Genomic DNA, 21,741 nt, shown 5'->3' on the forward strand with positions numbered 1-21,741 from the left:
ATCACATTTTTTGCTTGTTTTCTTTTTTTTTTTTTCACTTCTGCCACGTTTTGGAGATCTTCCTACATACCTACTTCTTTCTTTCTTGATAGCTACATAGCATTTCATAATGTGACTGTATCACCAATTACTTAATTCTTTAGGTTAAATTTTTTCTCTTTCACAAACAGCAAAAATAAAAAATGTTAATTTTTTTTAAAGTTTATTTACTTTGAGACAGAGAGAGAGAGTGAGCATCAGTGTGGGAGGGGCAGAGAGAGAGGGACAGAGAGAGAATCCCAAGCAGGCTCTGCACTGTCAGACTCGGGGCTGGAACCCACGAACCTCCAGATCATGACCTGAGCCGAAAGCAAAGTCGGATGCTCAACTGACTGAGCCACCCAGGCGCTCTTCTCACTACCCGTCCCTCCCACCAGCAATCTTTGTATATAAACATGAATCATGTTATAAGCTTAATTTTTACAGGTAGGACGGCTGAGTAAAAGCAAATGTATTCTTACGATTTTGGTGGCTACCGTTAAATTGCTCGCTACAAAAGATGAACAACTTACGCACCTACTTGTATTTAGGAGAGCCCACTTAGGACAACATTGACATGAAGGAGTATTACCAATCTCTTAAGTTTGGCCAATTTGATAGGCAAAAGTGAATTTCATTAGCAAAGATGAATGTCTTTGTTTTTGTCATTTTGTGTTGGAATTTTGGTATTTCTATTGACCTTTAGGGAGTCCTTGCATGTTATGGATCCCAGCTCTGTTTTATATGTTTACAAAACATTCTCTGTGATGAAACAGAGGATGACTATATCACCCAGCAAGTTCCCTGCTGGTTCTGTACCCCAAAGAATTGAAAGCAGAGACTCAAATACATATTTGTGCACCAATAAGCACAGTGGTCTTACAAGAGCCAAAAGAGAGAAGCCACCTGAGTATCCATCGACAGATGCATGCATAAACAAAATGTGATTATATACACACAATGGAATATGATTCAGCCTTAAGGAAGAAAGTTGTGATACATGCTACGGCATGGAAACTTGAGGACACTACGCAAAGTGAAATAAGCCAGTCACAGGACAAATACTGTAGAATTGCTCTTAAACGACGTACCCAGAGAAGTCAAAGGCATATATACAGAAAGGAGGATGGGGGTTCCCAGGGGCTGGGGGAGGGGAGAAGTCAGCTCCTGTATAATGGGGACAGAGTTTCAGTTATGGAAAAGTAGTAGAGAGGGATGGTGGGATTTTCGCACAACAACGTGAGTGGACTTAATGTCACCAAGCTATACATTGAGAAATGGTTACACAGTAAACTTGATGTTATGTATATTTCAGCATATTGAAAAGTGGGGAAAACATCATATACATATGTTATATTTGAATAAACATATACAATATATTTAAAATCTGTATTACATAAATTTTCTTCTGATTTGTGAACATTAGTTCTCCAATAATTTGAAATGCTACTTTTATAATAAATTACATTTCCACATAGATAAGGATTGGCTTCTAAACTATGTGTTTTCCTTGGCCCATTTTTAAAAAGGAAATGATCACATTGGTTTAATTATTATAGCCTTACAGTACACTTGAGGGTTGACAGTCCAGGACCATAGTTTTTGTTGTGTTTTCGTTATTTTAAATCTTGAAATATTTGTTTCATATGAATTTTAAGATCAACTCATCAACTTTTACCCTGAAAATTGTTGGAATTGCATTGAATGTACAGATAAGTCTATCTGGTGAGATATAGCATAGTATTCAGGGAATTTTGATTAATCACACTACTCTTTTTTTTATTTTTGAGAGAGAGAGCACACACACACACACACACACACACGTGCACAAATGGGGGAGGGGCAGAAAGAGAGAGGGAGACAGGATCCAAAGTGGGCTCTGTGCTGACAGCCAAGAGCCTGACGTGGGGTTCAAACCCATGAACTATGATATCATAACCTGAGCCAAAGTAGGACACTCAACGCACCGAGCTGCCCAGGCGCCCCAAACACACTACTCTTCATTTTCTGAGTATAGCATCATCAATTTTTACTGTTAAAGATGACGCATCAATAAAATGTTTTCTCCTTGCTCATGCTGATAGCCACCCCCCCTTTTCCCTCCTTTCCTACACACACAGCCCCCTGAGTAGTAGCATCTGAAAAACTGCCCTCTCGCATGCTACAAGCTAATAAGCATTTCCCACTACCCTGTATATTAATTAATTTTGCTACTTATTAATTTTGTCTTTATTGGGAACATGATTTAATTTTTCTAAGCGATAAATGGACTCCGTTCTCCCACAAATAGAACGATAGCTCGAATGTATGGTGTGAGCTGTTAAACAAACACACGTGTTCAGAACCACAAGGGTCGCTCTGTCCGGGAACGGTATTTCTGTAATCTGATTATCTTAACCCAATTTTCCTGGTGAATGGATTTGCACACTCACAAGGAAAAAGCAGTCTTTGCAGAATTGAACGAACATAAAATCCCGCGGGGACACTGTAGTATCACTTTATGGGTGCTACACATATAGTTGGTTGTTTTCAAATATCACTTTGGAACTTTCCATATGTCACTTACTGTACAATTTCCCTGGTTATGGCATTTTATTAAATCCTCAGTGCCTCCTAGGATAAAATTCACAGTCCTTGGAGGGGCCTCCACACGGCCCTAGTCTCTCCACGTAGACTTTCCAGGAAGCGTGTGGCCTTCTGTCTCCCACACTGGAAATTCAACTACCTCGTTCATTTGTTTACCAAGTTAATCCTTCGATTTCAACAAAGTGGGCACGTATCAATCGGTGATGTGGTGATTCTTGCTCTCTGGTGGGCACTACATCTCTGCCTCTCTCTCACACTCACATTCACACACACTCAAGGATCCAGTGTTTCCCCCGCCCCTTCCTTTGCACCGGGATAACCTCATTTTTCACTACAGCTTTGCGATAGTCATTTACGTATGTGTGTCCACCTCTCGGCTGCTTCCACACGTTCGTCCGTTTCTGGAGGGTGGACACTGTGTCCTACCTGTCTCTGTGTGTCCCCAGTCATCCAGTGGCATGCCTGGGACCTGCAGAAAAGTGAGCAAAAATACTTGAATGAATGAAGCCAAGTACATCCGTTCAGGTAAATGCAGGCATTGCTTTTTTGGTTTCTTTGTTTCCCTTTCAAAGGAACAATGCAGGAGTCATGGTTCGTCTCTTAATAAAATGATTCCTGACGTCAATGGCCTTTCTCCCGTGCCTTTCCTAGAATGCTAACTTGACATTTGTGCCAAAGGTAAATCGGTTTGGCTGTGGAGGGGAGGGAGTGGACACTCCTGATTGATGACAACACACTGGAGGCTGATCCCCAACAACTTGTGGCATTTCCCGTCTGTCCTGAAAATCACTCCATGCCTGCTCTTAACGTGGAACTATCCAAATGTCCTGAGTGGAGGCAGTTTTTAAGGAAGAGCTTGCGTTTACTGACCGACCCCAGCTAGAGAAGATGATTTAGAAGAAAAGGGCCGTGACTGAAATACACACACACACACACACACACACACACGCACGCACACACTCCAGCACCACCTCATGTTACACTGAGGCATTCCTGGCAGGGTTTCTTGCTGATGATTTTAGCCACAGTCTGAGTAACGTCTGCCCGCCTGCACTCTGTAAAGTGATCTCCCTTTAGCGGATGAAGTCTTGAATGAAGGGCTGTGGGTATCGTGTCTTCTTAGTTCAATATCCTCTGTCTTCCTGCCACCTCTCTGCTCCCTGCGAACGATGGGTGCTGAAAAGCCACCCTGCGGGGAGGGGCAGACATCTGCTCAGCCAAAGCGTGTTTCGATGCAAAGTTGTTTCATTGTAACGAAAGCCATTACTTCAGATTAATCTGGGAGACTTTGGAGCTGTTTCTTGCACTCTCCCGCTTTGCTAGGCCTTCTAAATTGTTGCCCTCTGCAGCACGGGTGGAGAAGATCTAACGAACACGGCTCTGGGGAGTGTCAGCTGTAAATATGAGAGTTTGAATATGTCCCGGAATACAGTAGGTTCCATGCAACTATTCCCCCCCCCCCCAGGTATAAAAACAAATTATATTTTTATAATAAATGACCACATAGGTTGAGAAAATAATTTCCAAATAAATGTGTCCTCATGGGACCAGAACTAGTAAATGGATTCTCTTCAGCTAACTATGCAGTTTTGATTGGAGACCAAAAAGAAACAAAAACAAAAACAAAAAAAACCAAAACGTGTTATTTATAAAGGCTCAGAGGCTGTCAAAATACAGTGCTCCTTATCCCTAGTGATGGCTTCTTAGCTTTTTTGTACATGAGGATCATTAATTCGGAACAACCTGGGATGAGCCCAGATGCGTGTCTCCATCAACAAAGAGCAGGTGCTAATTTTATCACATCCTTTAAAGATGTATGTAGGTAAGAATGCCTGCCTTGTTCTCTGAAAGCATCAGACCATTGTGAAGTTTTCAGTAAGAATATTTAATAAAGATGCCCAATATCTTTAAGGTTAAGAAGAAGTATAAATAATGTCTGCACGAAGGAAGGGCACACTCCCTGAAGTTACTGGAGGAACTCCTGTCACCCAGGATTTTGTCACACAATGGGACAACGTCTCCTAGTGTTCTCAAAGTCGGGAAATTATAGCACTAAGCTAGGCAATAAGCTAACATACAGAGCAGATATTAACACTTCGGTGTCAAATGTGTGTAAAAATAGGTATTTATGTATAGCTATGCTTACTTACATGAGAATACAATAGTGAGGCATACACAAGAGAATGGCAATCACGAATGGGTGTCACCATACAGGGGGTCAGGGTGGCTGGGGCACCCCAACATCCTTTTGTGTTTTCTGAATTCTATATCGTGTATATCTATTTTCTGACTTTCAGAACACTTTTGGTAAAACATGCTTGAAGTAGGGGCCCCTGGGTGGCTCCGTCGGTTAAGTGTCTGACTCCTGGTTTCGGCTCAGGTCATGATCTCACGGTATAGTGAGATCGAGCCCCACATCGGGCTCCTTGCAGACAGTGCAGAGGTTGCTTGGGATTCTCTGTCTCTCTCTGCCCCTTCCCTGCTTGCTCGCTCTGTCTCTCTGAAAATAAAAATAAATTAAAAACTTAAAAAAAATGTTGGAAGAAGATCGGTCAGTCTCTGTCATTTTAAAAAACCAAAGAATCAAACTAAATCAAATAAAAAGCTAAACTCAAGGGATTTGTACTCTTTCCTGTCCCCTCTTCTCAAATATTTGATTACTACATGAACCTGGAAGGCGGTATGATGCAGGGGCCCTTAATTTCCACGGATGGCTATGGAAATAGCCAATTAATAAGAATCCAAGATTATTTAAATGTATTCCCAGAGCCAAAACAAATGGTCAAGAACACAAAATACTATGACATAGTTACTAGCGTTTCACAGAGGAGACAGCTAAGGCTCAGAGTCTGTCCTACTCACAACGCTATGCACACTGTCATCCGTGTGTTTCAAGCAGTTTATAAGTTCTGACAACTTTCTCTGTCCCCGAGTATCTATCTGAAACGTACTAAAGTGGTTTCACTAAAAATGACTCTTGTAAAGTTGGGCTTTTAAGAGTGGTAAAATATTTCTGGCCTTTTTAGTGGATGTTTTTAATGATAGCCGAATTCATTAGTTTTATCTTGTTGTCTCAGGAAGCACCACAATCTCAGAGGCTTAAAGCAACACTCACCTCTTATCTTACTGTTCTGGAGGTGAGAAGTCTGGGCGTGGCTTGGCTGGATTCCCTGCTCAAGGTCTCATAAGGCTGAGGCCAACATGCCAACTAGCCTACACTCTCCTCTGGGCCTCAGGGTCATCTTCCAAGCTGTCATGGCTGGGACAGGACTGTTTTCTGCCACGGTAAGACTGAGGTCCCCATTTCCTTGCTGGTTGTGTGTCCGTGGTCACGCTCACTCTCAGCACCTAGATTTCCACCTGCCTTCCTTATAGTCCTTTTTAAAAAAAATATATATATATATTTATTTTTGAGAGATAGAGCGTGAGTGGGGGAGGGGCAGAGAGAGAGGGAGACCCAGAATCCGAAGCAGGATCCAGGCTCTGAGCTGTCAGCAGAGAGCCTGACATGGGGCTTGAACCCATGAACCGTGAGATCACGACCTGAGCTGGAGTCAGATGCCTAACCGACTGAGCCACCCAGGCGCCCCCCCCCCCCCCCCCACCATGGTCCTTCTGTCTTCAAAGGCAGCAATGCAGACTCCCTCTTGCATCAAAACCTTCTCAGGCTTGGAAACCCTGTCTCCGGGAGGAGCCCAATCCCTTTTAAAGGCTCACCTGACTGATTTTATCTTAACATCACCAGATGATCTTATCTTAAAATCAACTGACACAGGACCTTAACCACAGCTGTAAAATCCTTTCAGAGCAATACCTTGAGTCGTTGTGTTTGAATAACTGGGAGAGGGTGCAGATTCACCAAGCGTAGGTATCTTGGGGGCTGTCTTTGAATTCTCACCACAACTGATGACTAGGCTGAATGTAGTATAAATATTACCACCACACCACCATCATGGAACCTGTCTGCTCTGCCCCCTGCTGGGGGACTTCCCTTTCAAGAATCCAGGTGGGGGTGGGGGGGAGCATTACCCTTTCATTTCTACTTATTTATATAGGGTCATATTTAAGTGATAAGCATCTGGTTTTCATCTGGCTTCATTTGAGCCTTATAAGTCCAGGCGCAAGAGACCTTAATATCCATACATAATTGGGAAAACTGAGGCTCAGGGAGATATAATTATCTGCCTGAAGTCCCATAGCCTTCCCTATGTCCATATTCCAGGAGTAATATTCCGTATTTCAAGGTTCTGAATATATCTCAGAATTTGACTTCTGCAATACTTAAGTAGCATCATCTCTTAGTTTTATTTTTCAGAATTGTTAGGAAAAGTTATGTTTTTCAAACCTTGTAGAGGAGATAACAGAAATATCACCAATGGCCATGGTCTCCCCGTTGTATGCAACATGAGAAAGAGCTCCATGTACAGCCACAGGACTACGTGGTCAAAAGCATTTATGTATTTTTTTCCTGGAGGGCAAACATATTGTATTAAGTAAATACCATAAACGGAAGCTAATTTTGAGGTTTAACTGAGGCAGCGTTTCATTTGCCGTTTTGACATTCTATATGGTCGATGCAGATGTGGAGGTGTTTCAGGACTTCACGCCTTTATGTTGCCTAAAGTATGACCACACTCGTGGTCACCAGTACGTGGTTTAGGCACTAACGTCGAAGCCACGTCTAGTATGATGTAGAATTAACAGAAAATGCTCCAAGCTTCTGTTAATCTCAAAGCACACTGTAATCTTTAAAGGACCATCTAGACTCTGCTTTAACTCTTTCTTGTCAAAAATTTTAAACTCGGGGCGCCTGGGTGGTGCAGTCGGTTAAGCGTCCGACTTCAGCCAGGTCACGATCTCACGGTCCGTGAGTTCGAGCCCTGCGTCAGGCTCTGGGCTGATGGCTCAGAGCCTGGAGCCTGTTTCCGATTCTGTGTCTCCCTCTCTCTCTGCCCCTCCCCCGTTCATGCTCTGTCTCTCTCTGTCCCAAAAATAAATAAACGTTGAAAAAAAAAATTTTTAAACTCTGCTGAAGTTGATGGATGCATGTCGTTTGTAAGAACGGACTGATAATTTCAAAATGTGAGTCACCGGGAAGGCAGAATTCTACAGAATCCTCGAAGGTAGAAAGGTGCTACCATTCTGCAAATGGGTGAAGCACGTCCCCATGAGGTTTCGGGACTTGCCCGAGAGCACACAGCTTGGGAAGTGATAAGAGTTGAGACATAAATACACATCTTTAGGCTCCATTCGCTAGTTGCATCCCTGGATGGGAAATGCATTGTAAGCAGTTTTCTGCAACTACTGTCGTTTTGTAACCAAGAGGAGTGTTTGGATATAAGGTGTTGGAATTCAGTCCCCACCCCCACCCTGCCCATGCCAACCATTCCAGAGGCTGGGACCTCTGGCCCTGTTTTCATTTTCCCCAACCTTTCTCCTGCTGCCATTCAGGAGACCTCACTCCCACTATCTGCACGTGCCTGTTCTCTTTGCTCCGGATCCTCGGACCCTAATAATCTGTACTAAAGCTCAGTGTTGTTGCAGGGGTGTGGCTCTGGGAGCGGTTCATCTGCTCAGCAGTGAACGCAGCAACTGCTTGAAGTTAGACCAATGAAATATTTTGGGGAGGGGAGTATTTTACCACTGACATTCTGGACGGCTTGTGTCATACAGTGACGATAAAAAGCAGACTGACTTTTAGTTTTTAAAAAATTTTTATCGACTCCCATTGCTTCCTCGGACGTCGACCTGGAGCAAAGGACAAGAATGTCCCATGAGCTATCTATAAGGCTTCCAGTTCTTTGCAAGATGTTCCTTGTTGCTAGGGGGTACAGAGGCAACACACCCCATAACATTTCGAAAGTACGTATATTTTAAACACATTGTTTTGAACTTGTGTATGAAATGGAGAGTAGATCCCCAAGTATCTCAGGGAAAACAGTTTTGGTTAATAGATCGCTGAGAAGCCAGTGCCTTAGAGATTTATCCGGGTTCATAATGGGTTTTAAATTTAGCATGTTCCCATTATCAAAGAACTTTTAGTTTTGCTTGTCTCTGGGCTCATAGAGAAGTGGACATTTTAAAACATTTCAGGTTGGGGTTTATCCCACTCAGGGATTAAGACAGGCTACGTCAAATCTGGACATTGTGACCATGCTTATGTTACCTAATCTGGCTGAGCATCAGTTTCTCCATCCACAAAATGGAAATGAATGCTAGTGCCACCTTATAGTCATTATGAGCCTTAAAATCGGTTGCATAAAGGGCATTGAAAAAGCTGTATAACATGTAAATCATTATTCAGTGGCCAAAAGATTGTAAATGTTTAATTCTTTTTTCGTTTTAAAATTGTTTTAATGTTAATTTTTGAGACAGAGAGAGACAGAGCGTTAGTGGGGAAGGGGCAGAGAGAGAGAGAGAGAGAGAGAGAGAATCTGAAGCAGGTTCCAGGCTCTGAGCTGTCAGCACAGAGCCCAACGCAGGGCTCCAACCCACAAACCATGAGATCATGACCTGAGCCAAAGTCAGACACTGAAGTGGCTGAGCCACCCAGGCGCCCCACGTACATTTTTAATTCTTAAAATTCTTAAAATTTTAATTCTTAAAAATGTTTTTACTCTGATACAAAATTCAGCGTATTTTCTTTCTTTCTCTCAAATAAGGAACATAAGAACACTCTACGGGTATTTAAGGACATAACCTCACTTCACTGTGGTTGATTTTTATTTAGCAAATCTCTCCAAGGGCACTAGATGGCGACCTTCTCCTTTAAGAAAAACAGGAAACGGAACAAACTAAAACTAAGATTCATTAATACTTTTGCTTTGATAGTTGAAACTTACTGCTACAGAGTCAAAAGCAAATGACACAGGGTAAAGCCACGTCTTTGAACGCCACGTTGTCTGAATCATAGAATTTCTAGATTTTCTGGTGTTGAGCTAGGAGCAGCCTGTTAGGGAAAGCACTCTGTGTGGGCATTGAGAATCTCGGATCCAAACTTATTAACTTAGGTCGTGACCTTGGACCTTACCTTTAGGCATCTATTTTTTTTTTTTCTCTTAGAATGTTAGGTGATTGGGTGAGATGGGTTAATTGTTTTCAGCTATGAAATGCTGTTTTGTTTTGTTTTTTTCATAATTCAGGGTTTACTCTCCTGCCGGCTATCTTTTCTCAAGTGTTCTTTGTGCTCTAAATTAAATATTTATTAAGCCAACGGACAAGATTTAATGTCAACATCGCTTAAGTTAAAACTGACGTATGAAAAAATAAGATTAATTTTGGAACTTAGGGATGAATTTAGGGTTTTGAGGAGTGTGTCTGTGTGTATGTGTATATGTTAAATCTTGGCCTAAATATTGCTTTTTTAAAAAATTTTTTTAAGGTTTTTATTTTATTTTTGAGACAGAGAGAGACAGAGCATGAACGGGGGAGGGTCAGAGAGAGAGGGAGACACAGAATCTGAAACAGGCTCCAGGCTCTGAGCTGTCAGCACAGAGCCCCACGCGGGGCTCGAACCCACTGACCGCGAGATCGTGACCTGAGCCGAAGTCGGACGCCTAACCGACTGAACCACCCAAGCACCCCATGCTTTTTTTTTTTTTTAAATAAGCAGGAGAAACATTTGAGTATCTGCATTTAAGATAATATAAAAGTTGAGGGGCACCTGGGTGGCTCAGTAGGTTAGGCGTCTGATTTCGGCTCAGGTCATGGTGTCGCGGTCCGTGGGTTCGAGCCCGGTGTCAGGCTCTGCGCTGACAGCTTGGGGCCTGGAGCCTGCTTTAGATTCTGCCTCTCCCTTTCTCTCTGCCCCTCCCCCGCTGGCACTCTGTCTCTCAAAAATAAATAATGTTAAAAAATGTACAAAAGATCATGCAAAACTTGAAAAAAACCTGTCCAGGAATCATTTTAAAACTGTATCTGTTTCATAAGGTTGAGCCTCTGCTAGTTTTGAATGTGATAAAGTTTACTAATGTGTTATTTTTAAAATATCACTTGTGAGTGTTCCTAAAAGGATTCGGGAAGTTTAAGTTGGTCATAGATAGAAGCGACCACACCAACAGGACTTAGAACTCCTTCTCAAAGATGAGAAGCAGATTGGCATCTGGTGTGATTAAGAATTCAGCTGTGGTTTGAAAGGTGTTTGATTTAAAATAATCAGATGAGCAAAACTAACAGTCAATAGTAAATCCCTAGAATAAAATATATTTCAGGATTTGTTTACAAACCAAAGTATATGAGTTAGTAGTTTCAGACAAGGTAGAAAGATTTTCGTTTTTAATAAGTAGCCACTGATTATACACTGATCTTTCTTTAAGCTGAGATTGCAGAGTCCTCTGGTATCTTGGTCTGCGTGTATTTTTTTTTTTCTTTAAAAACACATTTACTAATCTGTTGATCATTACCTGGTCAACTCCTCCCGTGGCAGATAAACCCTTAAACAGTGATTTACGTTATGAAATATGCTCTCTGGGACACACACATACATAAGAAAAAGAAATTTTAGGCATTAGCAGATACTCAGGCTCAAACAGGAAGAAGAATCCATTTAGCATAAGGTGAGGGGATGGAAAGGCAGGTGAGGGAGAAATACAGGTTACAGATGCAATTTCGGTTTCAATTTCCCTCAGCCCGGCCCTGGTCCCGCGTGCCAGCCCTGCGGCAGGGGCGGATGCCACTTCACAGCCACGGAGGACGATGCAGCGATTCCATTCGGATGCTGGACGTACACACATTTTAACTGTAGCGCGTGAAATAAAATCCAGGCTCCGAGAAGTGCACAGTAGAAGGGCCTGCCCCTCATCCCGCCAAGCGTTTGGCTCATTACTTCGTGCATATTCATTCAACTTTCCTTCCAACAGCTGACGATTTCCAGCACAATTTTCGGCTGAAAAAAAGTTGGAACTGCGAACGTCTTGCCATTATTAGTGGGGGGTCAAAGCCCCCGGGCTTCCCAGTAAGAGAAACACGCGCGCCCGCACCCCTTCCTCCTCCCCCGCCCCCCTACCTGATCCAGAGCAGAAGAGAAGCGGACAGTGAAAAGCAAGGTGAATTAAGGCGGCTGCCGGGTGAAGGCGGCGCGGTGTTCATGAACCCTCTCACCCTCTCGCGCGCACACACACACACACACACACACACACACCCCACAAAGTCTTTAGGCTCCGGTTACAAGCGCTGCGTCATCTGCCAGATCACATGGTGATTGTTGCTATTTCGAGGACCGAGTGGCATCGAGCTCCCCCCACCCCGCCCCTTCCCTTTGGTACCATATAGCGTGTGGGAGCGCTCGCTGGGCGATGGGGTGACGGCCGGCTGTCTGGTCCACCCGGCTCTCGGCGGGCGGCGCGCGCGGGGTTCTCACGGAGCGCCCGGGGGCGGGGGTCCCGGGGGAGGCCGGGCAGCTCTAATTGGTTTCTCAATGAAAGATAATCACCTATTCCCCCGAGAGCCTGGGGATTAGCGCTCGGCCTCGCCGCCGCTCCGCGCTCAGACGTCCCGTCCCTGCCCTGGGCGCTCGCTCCCCGGCCGCTCGGCGCTAGGGGCTCGCAGCCCGCCCGGCTCCGGGGTCCGCGCCCGCCGCGCTCGCCCCCCGCGCCCGCCCGCCCGCCGCCCCGGCCCGCGCAAACTTGGGCGGAGGGGCTCGGCGGGAAGATGAGCGAGCTGCAGGAGGACTTCGCCCAGATCCTCATGCTCAAGGAGGAGCGCATCAGGGAGCTGGAGAAGCGGCTGTCGGAGAAGGAGGAGGAGATCCAGGAGCTGAAGCGGAAGCTGCACAAGTGCCAGTCGGTGCTGCCCGCGCCCTCGCCGCACATCGGGCCGCGCACCACCCGGGCGCAGGGCATCTCGGCCGAGCCCCAGACCTACCGCTCCTTCCACGACCTGCGGCAGGCGTTCCGCAAGTTCACCAAGTCCGAGAGGTAGGCGCCGGCCGGGCGCTGCGGCCCGGAGGCAGGCCCGCTCGGGCGGGGGGCGCGAGCGCTCGCGGAGTGGGGTGTCCCCGCGGCCCCCGGGTCCCGGCCGCGTTTATTTTTGTGCCTGGCCGTCACGTGCCGGGCCGGGCTCCGCGGGGAGACGCGCCCCGGCCGCGTGGGGGCGGGGGCAGCGCGGAAAGTTTGGTCGCGCCGCGGAGTCGGGCCGCGCCCGGCTGCGGGGACGGTGCCCCGCGCGTCCCGGGGTCGCTGGGGCTCCCCGAGGCGACCCCAGTCCCGGGCCGCAGGGCGTGCTCGGGGTAGGGGGGGGGAGGAGCGGGGGGCGCCGGCGTCCCGGGGAGGGGCGGCCGGCCGGGGTCGGGCGCGGTGCAGCGACTGAATGTGCCCCGCGCCGGGGCCCCGCGGGGCCGGTGCAGGGGCGTGGGGAGGCGGGACGGGGGCGCGTCTCCGCTGCCGGGATCCGGCCTCCAGGGTGGGGACGGGTGGGGGGGGGGTGGTGGAGGTTTATGCAGAGGGTCACTCTCCAGGCAGCTGTGAAGTCAGCGCGAAACTGCGAGGAAGTCCCACGTTGTGGACGTCCGCGCGCCCCGGGCTTGCAGGCGCCGCGGTGACCTTGCACCTGAGGCGGGTTTGGGGCTGCGGGCCAGCCCCGTCCCAGGGCGGACCACGCTGCCTGCCTGTTGCCTTCCTTGGGAACGTTTGCGCCTTCAAGTGTGGGTGAGGCGGGAGGGGAGCCGTCCCTCCGGGCGCCTCCTGGCTCCTTCCCTTCCTCTCCGGACACTTGAAGAGCCGGATCCTGCCGGTTGCGAGTTGTGTGCGGCTCGGGGCTAGCGCGCGGAGGAGGCCGGGCGACTTTGGCCGCAAGTAGGAAGCTTGTGCACTCCCCGCCGCCTGCAGCGGAGGGGCTGATCGATTAGCTCCAGCATTAGAGCGCCCGTGGACATTAGGGCAGGAAGTGCACACTCCAGGGCCCATTACTGGCTTTTAGTCTCTGGAAGTGCGCGGCCCAAAGTGCACTTCGCAGGATATTGAATATTCCATTAGGCGTGCCTTCATGCCCGCCCCCCTCTTCCCTCCTCTTAGATCACTCGGTGTCTGAGTTTGGGGCTCCCAGGGGACCCCTCAAGTCGTCCCTCCCCCCTCGCTCTCTGAGGTGGAGGCCAGCACTTGTAAAGAGCACTTTCTCTTGTCCGGTCTCCATCCTGGCTCTCAGGGCCCCCCTCCCCCGCCACTGCACCCCTCCTTTGTCTCCCTCTCCAGTGCATGGATGAGCGTGCCTGTGCGGTGGGGGAGGGGAGCACAGGCGGCTGGGCAGGGTCGAGGAGCTGTTAGAAGAGGGCCAGGCGCTGGGAGGGGGCAGGGGAGAAACACAGGAGCCGGGCGGAGAGGATTCGCCTTGGGGGCTTGGGCCCGTTCCGAAGCGACGTCTAGGGGGACCGCCTTCAGCGTCCCAAGGGACACTCGGCTTACAAAGTGACACCGTCCACATGGCACCGTTTGGCCCAGCCTGCCCTGAACGTCCCCGCCCGATGGAACGGTGGCATTCTTCCCTCCGCCAGGCCGAGACCCAAACAAGGCCCTCCTCTCTGGCCTTGCCCTCGGTGGGGTGGCGGCTGCCCCGGGCTGAGGCTCCGGCGGCGCGGCCGGGCTGCGCATTCCGCGGCCGCTGCCCTGCCCCTCGCTCAGCAGCTGGAATCAATCTGCCCACCTCCTTGAGGAGCCACTTCGTCCGCGGTCACCCGGCAGCTGCTCGCCTCCCGGGGCCTACGGGCCGGCCGGGGCTTTATCGCATTTTTGGCGCATTTTTGGCATTTCAGATCCCCGCTCTGGGCTGCGCCCCTCCTGGGTAACCAGCGCCCCTTCGCAGCACAGGGGCCCCGCGTTGACTCTCCCCACCCAGAGTCCTCCCTCACTCGGGGGCTGGCTCTCAGAGGCGCTTTTATCCTCCAGGATGAAATCTCTCCAGCAGCAAGAGGACGTTTTGTGTGCGCTGGGAGGAAATGGCTGATCTTTCCTAGGCTCCCCCCCCCCTCCCCCCTGCCTTGGTGTTAGGGGTAGGAGCCTCCGGCCTGTGCGGGGAGGGGAGCCTGCTCAGGAGAGGTCAGGGCATGTTTGTATCTACACCAAGGAGCTGGAATGCTCTGCAACTTCCTCTCTGCTTTTCGCTGGGATCCAGGGTGAACTTTTTCCCACTGAGCACTTGGGTTTTTTATACTTTCCAAGGGGGAGCCTGGGGTGTCTTTTCAGCAAGCCGGCTCACTAGGGTTGAAACGATTTGGTCAGGTACACTCTTCCGGGACAGTAGCCATGGGCATCAGGTACAACCCCTAGCCCTGAAAGAGACAATCACAACTTCATTGTTGGTGAGGCACCTTAATTTGGTTCAAGAAGGAGAATGATTGAACAAGGAGTTGTCTGATACAACACGTAACAGCAGACAAGACGCTTTGGAAATAAAGTCCATTATGGGGCGCCTGAGTGGCTCTGGCGGTTGAGCCTCTGACTCTTGGTTTCAGCTCAGGTCCTGACCCCAGGGTCATGGGATCCAGCCCCACGTGGGGGCTCTGTGCTGAATGTGGAGCCTGCTTGGGATTCTCTCTCTCTCTCTGTCTTCCCCTTCCTCTGTCCCGCTCTCTCTCTCTCTAAAATAAAAATTTTTTAAAGTGTATTTCCTGCTTATCAGATACTCGGATTGGGGGGGCTCAACATTCCGTCACCTTACGTAGCCCGTGTTGAAAGTGGCAGTATCCTGACCACATACCTGGGCTCAGAGACTGCTTTATTGCAAGGCTGGTGCTCCTTTGCAGTTGCTGCTGGATTTGCGGGATAACTATTCAGGAGTTCATTTCAAACTTTACTAAGACACACAGCGTTTAGATGCACAAGAAAGAACACGTATTTTGAAATGGTAGGAGTCTGTTTGGTGGGCAGGAGGAAAAAAAAAAGAGCTTTTGCCTAAAAGTGCCGTTTTAGAAAATGATGGCAATCTAAAATATTTACATAATAGGTGGCGAAAATATCTTACGCATTTATTGCAGGGGAAGGAAATGGCAGAATTCACCGACTGTTGTAATCAAGTCAGTCCAATTAGCCAGGTCTGCCTCTATGTGTCCACGGAGGGCAGAAGGCACAATTTCCATTAAGAATGATCTCAGTATCCAAGGAATGCTTAGATGAAAATTATACTAGGGGAAGGGAAGATCTAAGTGCTCAGCATAAGTATCAAGTGTACAATATGATGATCGTGTTCAAAAAGAAAACATCCGACTTATTGCAGCCCTCGTTTTCAGACCCCATAGAAATGCCCAGTAGGGATCAAGTGATTATCTTTGAAAACAGGACGGTGTTTTGGATGGTGATGATGATATCTTGAACTTCTATGTCACTTTCTGCCAGTTGAGTCCCAGTACGTCATGTTGTTTTCTGTGAGCTCTACGCTCCGTGCCTGGATATACTCCACATCAAGAATTACCTAATATCCTTAATTCTTTCCCTCCGTGTTTTACCCACACCTGAATTCCTTGCTTTGGCTGCCCATTTAGCTCAGAGGACTGCAAACCGTTGTTGTTGTTGTTTTTAAATTGGCTCAGGCAAAGCCTGGAATCAATATTAATCTGTAACAGGGACAGTGGATTCTTTCCAAAGCCATTTGAGCTATTCCTTTTACAAATCCCTTGATTCTTGACGATGCAGATTCATCATTTGGAACTTGAACCTCCTTCCACTGGGACACGGATGCTTCGGGACGGATGCCCCAGAAAACTCCTTGCTTTTTGCATGTCTAATTCCATTCAGGTCTGGTTTGACCTTCAGATGAGAAATCAAGGGATTTGGCCTAATTTTGATATAAGCAACTTCAATGAAATGACTCGGTACCAGCCGAACTCTGGGCCCAGCTGACTAATTATTCACAGAGAGAAGACACAGCGCTTTTGAAAATAGCAGAGATAATCATGATCGGGAGAGCAAAGCCTGTGCACGTGAGGAATCTCAGTCGTGAAGTCGCTCGCCTGAGATCTCACAGCTAGGAAACACGCGAGACGAGTTTCAAGCCCGAATCTTGAGGTTTGTAGGGCCCAGGTTCTAAGCTGTCACATACTGTCACCTTGGAATTGGGTAATTTCCATCTTGGTGACTGGTGAGGCCTTTCGGGCAGAAAGAAACAAACCTACCCTAATTTCGAATAGGATTTCTGTGAACAGTCCTGGAGCCAGCAGTCCAGTGACCTCTGGCCTCCAAACTCTTGTATCCAGCACATAGGCTTGGACGCGCTCGCCAGGCTGGGGTTTTCTCAGGCGTGCCTCTCTTGGGATGGTCAGTTTACCAGTCTCTCTTTTTGCTTCCTTCCTACCCTTCTCCTGTCATAGGTGGGGATGATGAATACGATGGTTGGGACAGCGATCTGGCTGCGTCCTGTGAACACCATTCATGAGACTCTTTGCCTTTTGCCTTGCAGACCAGGCAGCTCATGCTAATCCCTTTGTCCCTACCAGCTCTCCCGACAAAAAGAATTTATTGCTAAGTGACAATATATCAATGTGTTACCCAGTTATCTTTGCCGGGTTAACATAGTAATAGTTTAACAGCTTCTGGGAGAGGACGTTGGTTTCCTTGGCTCAGATGAGTAACATTTATGACCGGAATTTAAGGGGAGGCAGGCTGAGGAGGGCAGGGGAGGATTTTTGTGCTGGGAGGCTCCTCAACATCCTGGTCTTTGGGAGAGGACAGGTTCTGAGCGTAGGCTTTCATCACTCCTTTCGGTCAGAGCTGCACGGGTATCGCACGGGGCAGTACCCTGCCTTTAGTGACGAGAAAACGGAGCACATTATCACCAAAGTGCCTTTTACAGGATCTCAGAAACGGGACCGGAAAAGTAATTCAGGTTTCTTAATTTCACATCGGTGCTCGACTTGGTGAATTGATGTCTTCAACTTATCGTCTGTCTGGACTTCTTATTTCAGACCTATTCGCTCTGCTTTGAGATCGGCTCAGCTTCTGGAATCACGTACCGTTTCCAGATGTATTTGTGACATGCCAGGAATTCCTGTGACGTTGGAACCATTGATCTATGTATAGGCTGAAAGTTCACATTTAATCACGTAGTCATTAGAAATTTGGCTGATCCCCTTGAGGTTATTTCTAACAGACCTGAAAACACGACAGATGTCGTATCTTGATCCTCTTTCCAAAGCACCCTCTCACCGTACTGTGGAAGAGATGCCCACAGTGCATTAAAACCCTTCCTCTTGGGGCGCCTGGGTGGCTCAAGTGTCGGTTAAGCATCTGACTCTTGGCTTTTGCTCAGGTCTGATCTCACGGTGTAATGAGTTCGAGACCCGCATTGGGCTCCGTGCTGACAGTGCAGAGCCTGCTTGGGGTGCTCTCTCTCCCTCTCTCTCTGCCCCTCCCCTGCTCCTGGGCCTTCTCTCTCAAAATAAATAAATCAGTAAATAAAAAACCCTTTCTTTTGATCAGATTTTCAGCTGATTTTGTAGTTGCTCAGAATATGAATAATTATTTTCATTTGCTGTTGAGAATGTGCCTCGCGGAGTTCGGGACGCTGTCTTATCCAGGATTCTTGTAGCTCTTGGAGGTTACTGAAGTTTGGGAATTGTCCCAAACCCTTGCTGTTGGGTCCCTGAAGAGAAGGGACCATGTGTGTGTGGTTACGTGTAGGTGTGTGCGTGTCCGTGTGTGTGTGCACGTGCACAGATAGCTACTTAATTCATCGTATGATTGTTACACTTCTTGCTGTGGTCGTTATTCTGAGACTCCTCTGCGTTGGCCCAAATCAGTTTCTTGCGGAAAAGAAGATGTACGTGTCTTCATACAATAGACTTCATACAATAGGCTACAGCGTCTTGCGGTTTGTCAAACGCTCGTGCTTGGTGTGGGGCACACGTGCCAGCTTTGCTTCCCAGAACCGGGTACTGGACCCAATCTCTGTTCCTTCCTCCTTTTCACTCACTGATGGTTTTTCACTTCCTTTTCTTTGTCCTTGGGTCTGCTCGTGCTCTCTCTCTCGCGCGCGCCCCCGTGTTTCTCTGTTCCGGCCCAGCGTCTGTGACTGCGACCAGATCTATTTCGTTTGCAAAAGTCTTAAAACAGCACACGCAGAACGGAGTTCTTGTTCATAATGCTACTCTAACCTTTTAGAGTCTATCTTCTCTTCAGATGTTTCGGGTATCACGCAATTTGAATTTCCTAAAGTTTAAAAGATATCCACTGTCCGTATCGAAATCTGTAGCACTTTAACGTATTTGCTCAATAAAATATGCACATTTCCAGGAAATGGGTATCTTTGAAACAGATTTGTTTTGTTCTAGAAATACAGATGGTGAAAGTAATCTCCTTAGTTTACTTATTGCCCTTAAGCAACAAATTCCTTTTTAAAAACTCTTAGCCTTACTCCTCATGAAACACTATTTAGTTCGTTGTACGAGACGTTGTTTTTATTCTAAATATTTCCGTACTGTTTCTTATGTATGAATAGAGTAGAAAGCCAGGCTTCCTTGGAAAATGGTGTAGTTTTAAATTCAATCGATATAAAGTTGATATTGACTAGAAAGGTTTGAAGTACTGTCTCTAATTTGCCTCTCTCGTGAACTAAGTGCATGTTTATAGCTTTTTCTTTTCTTTCTTTTTTTGTTTTAGTGCGTGTTTGTTTGACATATTTGTGCAACTTAGCCGTGAACAGTTAATACGTTGATACTAGGAGTTGATGGGAGGTGACTCTGTTGTGCGTAGGGACACGTGGGTACCACTTTGGTGGGCGAGCTGATATCCTGAACATGCTGGGTTCATCTGAGTGTTTGTTTATGAAGGCTAATCCGATAAGACGTCTACAGGAATTACCTTGTTGGGTTAAATTTTTGACTTGTGAACAAGAATAGCCCACCACAATTCTCGAGTTATTCTCTCAGATTTGTTGCTAATTCAAATTGTGCTTCCTTTCTGGTCCTAATAAATTAGGGAGTGCTTCCTAATGTGTTTTAATCCTCAAATGTGTCTTTATTTGAGCACTCTGACCTGAAAGGCTGTGAGAACACTGCTGGCAAACCTTATGGGGAGTCTAAAAATAACCTCTGTGTTTGCCTCCTACAAATATTTGTATGTCTATTTCTTCAACTATATGCTACTCTGATCCCGTGAGGAGCGGATCTAAAGCCTTTGGGTAAACGTTAATATTTTTCTCGATGTCTCTCGTTGCCCATGTGGTACGGATAATGCTAATTTTGTGTGTCACATGGCCACCAAGGAACTTGGCTCCATATGCCCCAAATTCTTAAAATAGAAAATTCTTTTATGTCTTAGGTTGTAAACCCCTGGGTAGACACCAGGTCTGTTTACAGTAAAAATTCCAACCTAATAAAACCCTCAGCTTACCATAATTTTCTTTTCCCAGATGCTAATTTTTGGGCAAAGTGTAAGAACAGCACATATGTAGAATGTGTTAAAAACAAGCAAGCAATACCAACCAACAATCAAAAGATCCCTGAACCTTCTAGAGAATAAAACCAGCTCATATTTAGTTCAGTCTCCTCTCAGAGAGTGAGATCGTTCTGAAGTATACGGCACAACATTCTCTGTCTCTCCAGGCAGATTTCAGCTGTGCTGAAATAGACACAGCGGTGTGTATTTGATTATTTTGAGTTTCCAATGAGTAGGTAATAGTTTAAAAATCAAATTTCGTGACTTGCCTTGCTTCTTAGAAAATAAGATCGAGAGCACTCACAGACATCTCTAGGGAGAGCCCTTCACTCACATTCCAACTGGCTTCCTAGACTGTGGTGACAAATAGATGGCAGGAAATTGCACATAATCCACAGGCGATCTCGACTCTTCACAAGAGTGTGTTGCACATGGGGACGTCACCCCTCTGGTGAGTCACTGCAGGAAAAATGTTTGAGAACTTCTGATCTGAATAATGGCTCTAAGAAAATGAAAATCTCGACCCTGGGACACTCAAAGCTACTTACTTATAAGTCACAGTTGTGAGATTTACTGCGCTCTCTCTGTTCAGCGCGTCTACGTCAGACCGACATTCCCGGAAGTGTGATGTTCACAGTATTGTGGCACTGGGGATGCTTCTGGGTGGTGCACAAGTGAATTTATTTCATGCAAACAGTTAGGAGTTTCCGTAAGTGTTTGAGGAAGACGTTGCATTCGCAGCAAGTCCATGGTGTGTGTGTCTGTTATTGCTTATAATAAGGCTAAGTTGAAAAATTTTTTAAATCTTTTTACTTATGTTTGAAGGAGAGAGAGAGAGAGCATGAGCGGGGGAGGAGCAGAGAGAGAGGGAGATACAGAATCCGAAACAGGCTCCAGGCTCTGAGCTGTCAGCACAGACAAACTGTGAGATCATGACCTGAGCCGAAGCCGGACGCTCAACCGACTGGGCTCCACCCAGGCGCCCCAATAAGGCTAAGTTTTAAGCAAAAAATATGAACGTAGAGATTGTGTGTAGATGGGTTGACAGAAGGGGATGGGGGAACACGGCTTTCATGCTTCTTTTCTTACCCCTTCCCCGTTTGGGAAGATTCTAGCTGCCTGTGTTAGCTTTGGTGCCTCTTTGGAGAGCGTTCAGTTTCTCCACCAGGGTTAGAGCGGGGACTTAGAGTGAGGCAAGAATTGTGGGCTTTTAGAGAATATGCTCTTGTACGGAGGACAAAGTCTGGTTAAGAATGAGTCACTTTACTATATCATCAGACAAACATCTGATTTCTGCCCCCACCAGATTTATGCATTTCCTTGCCATACCACAGCAGGGGCCCCAGGTGAGCAGGACAGCAGGGAAATGATAAGGGATGCAGGGCTGGCTACAGTCTCCGTCTAGCTGGGGCCCCGGGGAGCTCTGTCCCGGAGCGTCTGCCGTGCAGTGCGGCCTCTCTGTTCCCCACAGGGTTCTTCCTTGGATCCTGACAGTCTGCAGCCAAGTCTGGCCGTGAATGGTAGCACTGTGGCATTTTATAGCCGGAAAGACATGATTTGTTCTTTCTTTCTTTGTAAAAACGCAATTTGGAAAAAGTGGGGAAGGGAAAATCTGTTATGAAAAGGCAAATTTATTTTCCTGTAATCTGCATTTCATTGACTTGACTAGGAAACTAGATTAATGCAAACACGAGGAGAAAGACTTGCTAAAAGTTAATATTGTTGAAAGAACGGCTTTGTGGAAACATGAGAAAAACGTGAGAAGGGAGGGAAAGAATTA

General features: G+C 47.0%; 1 protein-coding gene, 1 long non-coding RNA gene and 1 other non-coding gene across 3 annotated transcripts in view; 1 reads left to right on the forward strand and 2 right to left on the reverse strand.

Annotated features, from left to right (window-relative positions):
* Positions 1-260: 260 nt before the first annotated feature.
* LOC113596484 (uncharacterized) lies at positions 261-12,815 on the reverse strand. The gene is made up of 3 exons (XR_008291981.1): positions 11,609-12,815; positions 5,720-5,981; positions 261-5,104 (listed from the first exon to the last, which is right to left on the reverse strand). It is a non-coding gene; the product is annotated as an uncharacterized LOC113596484 (long non-coding RNA).
* TRNAW-CCA (transfer RNA tryptophan (anticodon CCA)) lies at positions 6,105-6,189 on the reverse strand. The gene has a single exon. It is a non-coding gene; the product is annotated as a tRNA-Trp (tRNA).
* Positions 11,867-21,741, forward strand: part of PRKG1 (protein kinase cGMP-dependent 1) — a 1,240,511-nt gene continuing 1,230,636 nt past the window's right edge. The window contains exon 1 of the mRNA XM_027049866.2: positions 11,867-12,518. Within this exon, the coding sequence (XP_026905667.1) occupies positions 12,253-12,518 (266 nt within the window). The 5' untranslated portion in view covers positions 11,867-12,252. The remainder of the gene's footprint in view (positions 12,519-21,741) is intronic.

This window comes from Acinonyx jubatus, chromosome D2 (assembly GCF_027475565.1).
Source record: "Acinonyx jubatus isolate Ajub_Pintada_27869175 chromosome D2, VMU_Ajub_asm_v1.0, whole genome shotgun sequence".
Classification (NCBI taxonomy): Eukaryota; Metazoa; Chordata; class Mammalia; order Carnivora; family Felidae; genus Acinonyx; species Acinonyx jubatus.